General features: G+C 48.3%; 1 protein-coding gene across 1 annotated transcript; it reads left to right on the forward strand.

Annotated features, from left to right (window-relative positions):
- The first annotated feature begins 540 nt into the window (after positions 1-540).
- Positions 541-1,572, forward strand: LOC135228927 (melanoma-associated antigen B2-like). Its single transcript, XM_064278412.1, has one exon. The coding sequence runs from the start codon at positions 541-543 to the stop codon at positions 1,570-1,572; it is 1,032 nt and encodes a 343-aa protein (XP_064134482.1).
- The last annotated feature ends 7,887 nt before the right edge of the window (positions 1,573-9,459 follow it).

The raw sequence follows: 9,459 nt of genomic DNA on the forward strand, positions 1-9,459 counted from the left end.
GTGAGGACCCTGGCGGAGGACTGAGGCCTCCAGGGAACCCCAGACAGAATGGGCCCCAGTGTGCTGTCATCACTGAGACACCGTGCCAAGAGTGGTGGCTGATCTGCTCCTTCAGTTTCTGCTTGTGGGTCCCAGAGGGAGTTGAGGTTTCAGGGTCAGATTAGTAGAGGGGAGGTGCCCTGGCCCTGCCGGGAGTTGATATTATAGCCCTACGAGTGAAAATAGAAGAATCCCCAATAACCCAGTACAGAGATTCCCTAGCGTCAGGCCCTGCTGTTACCCCAGTATGCCCCAAGCAGGGCTGACAATCTACAACCTAATCCTTTAATTTTCTCTACAGGGTCCTGACCAGAACAATAGGAGTTTTGTGAGGTTCTAGAGCTGTGTCCTCAAAAATCCTGTAGAGACGTCGGCTGTGAAAGCCAAGGAGGCATCTCTCTGCTACAGGGGCGCACATCCTCTCAGCCTTCGTCCTCCTGTGGGCCTGCATCGCCTGCCCTCTTTCCCCACTCCTGCCTACTGTCCTTGAGCAGAGTCATCATGCCTCGTAGTCATAAGAGTAAGCTCCGCGCCCGCGAGAAACGTCGGCAGGCCCAAGGTGACACCCACCGTGTCCAGGGTGCTGAGGCCACTGCAGCAGAGGAGGAAGGGTCCCCGTATTCTTCCTCTCCTCCTTTTGGGGGGCCTCCGCAGAGCTCCCCTACTTCTCGCACTCCCCAGGGGTCTCAGAGAGCGCCATCCACCACCACTGCTACTGCAGGTGCTTCAGGCAGAAGAGCTCCTAGAGGGGCCAATGGCCAAGATGAGGAACCTCCAAGCTCCTCTTCTACCCCATACCCCAATGAGAGGTCACATAGAGACCCCCTAACCAGGAGGGTGACCATGTTGTCGCAGTTTCTGCTGTCCGAGTATGAAATGCAAGAGCACGTTACCAAGGGAAAAATGGTGAAGATCATCAACAAAAGGTACAAGGAGCACTTCCCTGAGATCCTGAGGAGAGCCTCTAAGTGCATAGAGCTGGTCTTTGGCCTTGATGTGAAGGAAGTCGATTCCAAAGGTCAATCGTATACCGTTGTCAGCAAATTGGAGATCGCCGAGGAAGAGAATCTGAGTGGTTGCAGGGGATTTCCCAAGACCGGGCTTCTGATTCCTCTCCTGGCCATGATCTACAGGAATGGCAACCGGGCCACCGAGGAGGAGATGTGGGAATTCCTGCATGTGTTTGGGATGTACGATGGGAAGAAACACTTCATCTTTGGGGAGCCCCGGAAGCTCATCACCAAAGATTTGTTGCAGGGAAAGTACCTGGAATACCGGCAGGTTCCCAACAGTGATCCTCCACGCTATGAATTCCTGTGGGGTCCCAAAGCCCAAGCTGAAGCCAGCAAGACAAAAGTCCTGGAGTTTTTGGCCAAGGTCAAGGATACCAACTCCAGTGTCTTACAAGCCCTGTATAAAGAGACAGCCTCAGGCAGAGAATGGGCCGGGGCTTGTCCTCATGCCAGGGCCAGGGCTAGTGTCAGGGAGAGTCTAGCCGTGAAGTCTGATGCAGATTCTTCACTTTGTTGTTGAAAATGGCTGGTTAACCTTCTAAGTAGTAGAGGCAACATGGGGCTGGAGGGGGCAGATGTATGTCTTTTCATGTTCCTGTTATAGTTGAGTGACTTGTAGATTTAGCTCGTTTTTTTTTTGTTTGTTTGTATTTTTCAAGTGTTGTTCTGAATCTTTGTTAAGATTCAGAATCTAAATTCACCTCATGCATTTATTGTTGTTTTTCAGATTTCAGGGTAAGAGTTTTATATTGTGTAAAACAAATTGAAAATCCTTGAATCATTTCTACAGAATCCAGAACTAGTTAACGTGGTAGCAGAATACGAGTTTCCTTGGAAATATTAAAGACATCCATAAGAGTTAGTTGGGATGACAAGGTAGAGGCGAAAAACCATAAAAGTTGGTCAATTCTTGGTTTCCCTTATTCCATTTGGTAAAAGTAGAACACTCATGTGCCTGGATTTGTTTGGCTTATTTAAGGATGTGGGAGAAAATAAATTGTGATGATTTGACCTCTTGTTCCCTGCCTCTTATTTTCCCCAAACAGTAATTGAGCGTCTGCCCTTTGGAAGGCTCCATGCTAGTACTGGGGCCCTTTAAGTAAAGGTGTGGCAGCCGGTGTATAGATTTTAGAGTCTAATAGCAGCAATGAAATAAGGAGAAGGTTGAGAGACTCTCCAAGACCTCAGGACTAGTAGAAAAGGAGTGAGCACTTCAGGGTTCCCTCTAGCGTAAATGTCCTGAGGGAGGGCATTTTGGGGCCTTGGGATACTTTGATCTCTCAGTGTGTGCTGGGGGAATTTTAAGTTAGGAACATAGGGTAGGGAAGGGTAGGTGGTGAGAAGAGCAGGTAGAGGTGAGGCTGGGGGCCGGGGCAAGGCAAGATGAGGCTGTGGGAGCGGTGGGCAGGATCAGACACTCCCATCATGTGTCTCAGCATAGAATGGCTGCGCCTGGAATGGCAACCAGCTCTTCACACTACCTCTGGAACTGGGGATAAAGCAGAGAGAAATGCCCCCTGGAGCACTCCGGAAGGTGTCCTGTGTTCTTGTCCCAGTGCACTTGAACATAAATGCTGACTGTGTGTTATACACATCATTTCCAGGATTTCTGGGATAATGGGGAGATATTCCATGTAAGGAAGCCAGTGTTAGTAGCTTTTTGTCTTTGGTTGGGGGATCCAGAGGCCATGCCATTGAAAGGACAGTAGAATGAGGTTGTCTTGAGTGTCATTTGGCAAACACCAAGTGAAGACTGGACTTTTGGCCGTGGTGATGAAAATTGGGGTGACGTAGATGGAACGGCAGTTGGGAGGGAAAGTTGTTTGTCCTTCATAGCACTTCTAGGAGCTTTGTGTTGCATTAAACTGGGACAGTCTACCCACATGCACATTAAAAATATAGTCCCTAATATGGATTGAATTTACCCACCATGTCCCACAAAAAGGTGCTGTAAATAATGACCCAATACCGTGGTTATAATGCCATTTGCGAAAGTGTGTTTTTATGTAAAGAGGGGGATTGTAAGGCCTGTCTTGAGACAACCTAACACCTTCTCAAGAGGAAAAAGATGTTGCACGCAGCTCCCGTAAGAATTTATAGCCTTGGAAACTCTATAGGGCAATTCTATTGTGTCCTGTTGCATCCCTGTGAGTCAGAATCTTCTGGACAGCAGTGTTTTGTTTTGTTTTTTGTCCGAGGGTTGTCTTAAGTCCAGTCTCTTTTGAGAGAGAAAGGAGGTGATTCAGCAAGCAAGTAATCACAAGTGAGGAATGATAGTTGCTATGCTAGGTGAGATCTCCAAGGAAAGATGAAACAGAAGCTGAAGAAAGACAAGGAGGACCTTCGTCCACAGCAAACAAAGAGTTAAAGTTATCCCCTAGAACCAGCACCTGAATTTAGATTTCTAGCCTCCTAAATTGTGAGAAAATAATTTTCTATTTGCTGAAGCTTTCCACTTGTGGTATTTTAGTTATAACAGCACTAGATAACTATGACACTCTCTAATGAGTGATAAAATGCTTTGACCTTGACTACTAACATAAATGTTGGGAGTGCAGACCCATGCAGGGGCACTGCAGAAGAAAGACCTGGCAATCTGTTTCTTTAAAATTTATAGCCGAGGAAACCCTATAGGGCAGTTCTACATGGGGTTGGTTTTAGTTGGGATTGACTCGAGGACAAGGAGGTATTGTAAAATATTACTTAGTTTTTCTTTCTAAGTAGTATTTCTTCTCATTTGGTTTTCTTTGTCCTAGAGCGCTGCGTATTCTTACAAACCCTGGAGAAAACAAGACAAAAAATTCTCAGATGGCCGTTGGTATTGTGTGGTGTCAAAATGATCATAGTAATAAGTGCCATTTTTTAAAGACCCAATATGCGCAGACACTTTGCCAGGTGCTTCTCATGCCTCGCACACAATGCACCAGCCCTAAAAGCCAGGGCTTGTCAATCCGACTTCACAGAAGAAGAACCCGGAGCTCAAAGTGTTTGGTAATGTGTTTGAGTTTGCAAGTCTAGCACTTGAGCCAGCTAGATTAGACCCCTGGTGTGAATCCCTCTGGAACTCACACTGTTCAACCACTCCTACCAGCCAGAGGCTTACCCTATGTCACTTAATTAACTATAGTTCTCTTCACTAGAAAACGTTTCTCAGGTAAGAAAATGAATACCGCTGTGCCCAGAGCATTGAGTTGGACTGTATATCCAGAGCTGTGTGGATACTAAAATAACTGAGATGTGCGAATAAGGAAAAGGAAAAGACAATATTCAATGACAGTAAATCATTGACATATATAAGGCCAGAGAACCTGAAAAGATTTGGGGCTCATAAAATCATCCTGGAGAGCCCCTGCCTGTAGAAAGTAGATCTATCAGAACCAATGTTACATGAGCCTCTGTGGGTGGCTGAAGGAGAGAAGGATGAGATCAGCCTGATTTTCTGCCAGTCCACCACCTGTGTTGGGCTTCTCGTCTTTGGCTGCAGCTTCCTCATTCATGCCACTCCTCACTCTTGGGCAGGGAAGGAATCTCTGCAAATTTGCTCGAGTGCAAGGATGTGGCATTTCTCAGGAAGGCTTTAAACAAAGAAGAGCCAAGAAGAGGACCTCAGTGGATGAGAACACACAGAGCAAAAACACACCAGAATTTAGGGATCACCCAGAGCGACAGGGCTTGCTCTCAGACCTAGAGAGCCCCAGGTAGTGCCCTCACTTGTTTTTCAGGTTTCTCAGGGACCTGAGACAGTGGCCTAAGGACACCCTCCAAGTCAGTAAGGCAAGGACACTCAGCCTGTGATATCTAAGTGATGACCCTGAATGAAGATGATGGGCGGCCCCTCAAGAAGAGTGACGGCCCCTAGCGTCTGGCCTTGCAGTTGGCCCTGAGAGATTTCAGACAGTCCTGGCTGGATATGCCTTATCCTGACTTCCAAATCAGTGGTCCCAGGTCAGTGAAGACTTTGATATGAGGGGAGCAACCTGGGATTCAGCAGGGAGTGGATTTCCAGGACAGGTCAGGTTCAAGATGAAGACTGTGAATGAGGAAGGAGGGAGCCACCCACCCCAGACAGAGGAGGCCACACAAAATGCCCCCTGCTGTCGGCCCTGGGAGTCCCAGGGCAGAGATGTCAGGATGAGGAGTCCCCTCAATTCTGCCTGGAGAGTATCAGGTATTGTGGGCATACCCCAGGTCCATAGAGGGAGGAGACTCAGGTCCTCAAAAGAGGCAAGGTGAGGACCCTGAGTGTTATGAGTGGTAACCCCATCAACAGAAGGAGCGGAAGAGAGCATTGCCCCTGTTCTAAGTCCTGGGAAGCCTCTGGGAGATCTCTCTGCCAGAGGTGCCCATCGTTTCTTCCTGAGTGGTCTCAGGGAGGGAGGGTCCGGTCTAAAGGGGCAGCCCCAGTTCTGCAAAGGGAGGAGTCTTGTACCTAACTGTAATTAAGTGTGTACCCTGAGTGTTTATGGGGCATCCTACTGCCTAAAAATGATCTTCTAGGAGAAGTGAAACAGGCTGCCCTCCTGTGAGACCTCACGCATGTGTATGGTGTGGCACACCCTGATCTATCCCTCCAGGGTCTCGGCTTGGTGAGAATCTTCTTAGGAGCCTGTGAGTCAGGTCTTTATACGCGAGACTCCCAGGCTCTGATAGGTATCAAGGTGGGAGCCCTGTATGAGCACTAAGGGATCACTCACTCCAGAACACTGGAGTCCCAAGAATCCTGCCCTTGCTGTCGGCCCTCGGAGCCTCTGGCCCCTACCACAAATGCCTTGAATCTTGGAGGCCCGCCCTACAGCGTTATACAGATGTGACATGTCCTGGCTTCCATTTAGGGAAGCTGCACCTTCTGGTTTGGGGAGTGTGAGCTCTCCTCAGCAGAGGAGAGTGGAGTCTCAGGACTGATCAGGAGTCAAGGTGAGGACCCTGAATGTGGACTGTTGTGACCAATTAACCCGAGAAAAGTGGGGTCCTAAGAGCGCCGCCCCTGCTGTTGCCACTCGGGGACACGCCCCTAAGGACCTTGGCCCTCGGAGACCACCCTATACCCTTGGCCGAATGTGATGAGCGGGCTTGCGGCGACTTCCATCTAGGAAGTGCCGGGAAGGTGAGGCCTCTGGTGTGACCGGGTTGAGAGTTTCATCAGCGGAGGAGGGTGGAGTCTCAGGACTGGTCAGGAGTCCAGGTGAGGACCCTGAATGTGGACTAAGGAGACACCTAACACAGAACAGAGGAGGTCCCACAAAGTCCCGCCCCTACCGCCAGCCTCAAGACCACCAGGCTGACTTCTGCCTGTAAAGTCTAAGGATGGGCGGGCCTTGGTCCAAGAAAGCACCCGAGTTCCGAAGAGGGAGGAGACCTAGACCCGAACTGCAGGTGAGGCAAGGACCCTTAGTGCGAATTAGGAGTCTTCCCCTTAAAAGAGGGGCTGCCCGTATCCCATCCTTGGTCTCAGCTCTGAGAGCCTCCAGGCAGGGGTAGCCAGATGTGAAGCACCCTGACTCCCCTCTAAGGAGGTGAGGGCCTTGGTCTGAGCCACCAATCCTAGCCCTGCTTTCAGGTGGACTCAAGTTAGTAGATGGAGAAATACCAGTTCCTACCCAGAAGCCAGGTCATAAGCCTGAGTGAGCAATGAAGGGGTCACCAAATTGAGAAGTCTGTGGTCAGGTGACCCCAGCCACCCTGGCCAGGCCTAGGATTCCCAAAACAGCCTTCAAAGGATGTGGCTCACTCTGACTTCCAAGTGAGGTCTCAGGAAGGTGTGGTCTTTGGTCTGAGAGCTGTGGCCTCAGGTCAGCAGAGGATAGGGTCCCAAGAATGGTGCAGAGTCAAGGGAAAGACATGATTGAGGTACTAGAGATCACTGAACCCAAGATGGGGACGGCTACACTGAACCCTGCTAATGCCATGATCCCTGGGAGCCCAGGACAAATCTGACAAGATCAGGTGACCCTTGACTCTCGCCTGGAGGGTGTAAGGGAAATGAGGGCCTGAGATTAAGCCCCAATTCAGCAGAGAGAGGAATCCCAGAACCTGGTGGACGTCAAGGTAGAAGTCCTTCAAGAAGAAAGATGGAATTAACACCCACCAAACAAGAAGAAGCTGTACAACGTCCCCCCTCTACTATTGGACCTGGGAAGCCAAGGTCAGAGATATCACACTGAGGTGCCCCCTTCTTTTCTCCTGAGAGTGTGTCATCTCAATGCCATGAAGTCCTTGGGCTGATGGAGAGGCCTACTCAGCAGAGGCAGGAGACTGGGTCCCTAAGAGGAATCAAGGTGAGGACACCGAATTATAATGAGGTGACTCCTCCCTGTAGTAAGGGGGAACCATAAAGCCCCACCCCTGCTTTGAAACCTGGGGACCTGGCATGCTGACTTAGTGAGTTGCAGTTACTTTTTCCAGGGCATGTCAGGGAGGTGAGGGATCTGGTCAAAGTGGGCACCCAAGGCGAGGACCCTTGTGGAAGGGTGAGCCCTCCAAGGAACCCAAGACAGAACGAGCCCCACTGTGCTGTCATCACTGAGACACCCTGTCAGGAGTGGTGGCTGAGCTACTCCTTCAGTTCCTCCCTGTGGGTCCCAGAGGAATCTGAAGTATCAAGTTCAGTGTAGCAGAGGGGAGTGGCCCTGGCCCTGCCAGCAGTTGGTATGATGACCCTGACATGAACTGAGCAAACCCCCAACTAACCCAGTACACAGTCTTTAGTGCCAGCCCCTACTGTCACCCCAGGAAGACCCAAGCAGGGCTGGCAATGTATAACCTAATCCATCCTGTAGTTTCCTCTACAGAGTTCTGACCAGGACAGTAGGGGCCTTGTGGGGTCCTAGAGCAGTGCCCTCCAAGAATCCTATAAAGGCGGTGTTTGTTAAAGCCAAGGAGGCATCTGTCTGCTGCAGGGGCACACACTCTCTCCACCACTTGTGAAAAATCAGCCACTGGAAACCCTGTGGAGCACAGTTGTTCTCTGGCACAGAAGGGGTCTCCACGAGTTGGAATCAAGTCAACAGAAACTGGTAAGTTTGAGAACTGCCTTAGCTTCTCTTAGCAGCCACATCTCCCCTTTACACCCATCACTTCATCTCTCCTTTTAGTTTCAGAGGAAGAGACATCCAGGAACCCTTCTGGCTCCTGAAATTTCTTGGTTCTTTGAACTCGTCTTTGTTTCAGAAATTTATGTTGCTTTCTTCATCAGCAACTTTCCCTTTGCAATAAATGTGCTCAAATATCATGAGATCTATTTACTGCATTTTATTTTCACCTGTGCATAAATGGCCACACTGATTACCCTCCCTGTTGTCCAAGCCTTGTGAAGTCCCTTCCGATACTGACCCTGGGCTTGGCCACAGTGCTTCCTTTGTTCAATGGGATAATAACAAACATGACAGGTAGAGAGTTGAAAAGAGATACCTTGTGACCACTACCATGTGAACAAATGCAGGCTAGCCTGCTGCATGATGAGAGCTAAATGGCCTAGATACCTCCTTTGCCCCTGCCAACAGAAAGACAGGCAGCCAGGCAAGAGCCATGTGAGTGAGGCCCTGGACCATCAAGTGACCACAGACTCAGGAGTGAACCCAGACAACACTACATGGTGCAGAGATGTGCCATCCCAACTGAAACCATAGAGTCATGAACAAATTTATGGCTGTTGTTTTGAGCCACTAAATTTTGGCATGGTTTGCTATATGACATAAATCTTTACTTAACTATATAACCTTTCCAGCTAAGGCTTTAATTATTTTCTTCCATTCATTGCCAAAATCGTATATTTCCTATCAAATACTTATCGAACACATAATTATACAAGCATACTACAAAAATAAATAAATAATTTTTTTTTTTTTTACTATGTCATAGGGACTGTACTAACCAATAATGTATACAATAGGAAGCAATAACAGACAGGGAACTATCTTTATGGAACAAAGAAAATGATGAGAGCTAACATTTATTGACTGTTTTCTATGTACCATCTACCATGTTAATATTTTAGCATACATTAGTTCATACATGAATGTTATTAGTGACCTCATTTTACAGCTGCCAAAATGGAGGTTCAGAGAATGTTAAGATATTTGCTTTAAGACACAGTAAGCGATGGAATTCAGATATCTCTCCGGTGCTTGTGCTCTGGACCACTATACTTTAAGAACAGATATAAAGAAACCTAGGAATTGGGTCTCAGCTCAATTAGACAGTAACTTCTGAGCCAATGAAGAGAATGCAAATCTCCTTCTGTTATCTTTAAGGGTCTGTCTTGCTACCCTTTTACTATGATCCAAATCAAAAAGTCTTTAACCCGAGTCCAGTTCCTCACCACTTACACTTTGCTTACTACCTTGTATTAGTATCTGTCCTCTTCTATGGGGAAACTAAGTTCTCTTTTTTTTAATTGTACTTTAGATGA

Source organism: Loxodonta africana, chromosome X, assembly GCF_030014295.1.
Source record: "Loxodonta africana isolate mLoxAfr1 chromosome X, mLoxAfr1.hap2, whole genome shotgun sequence".
Lineage (NCBI taxonomy): Eukaryota > Metazoa > Chordata > Mammalia > Proboscidea > Elephantidae > Loxodonta > Loxodonta africana.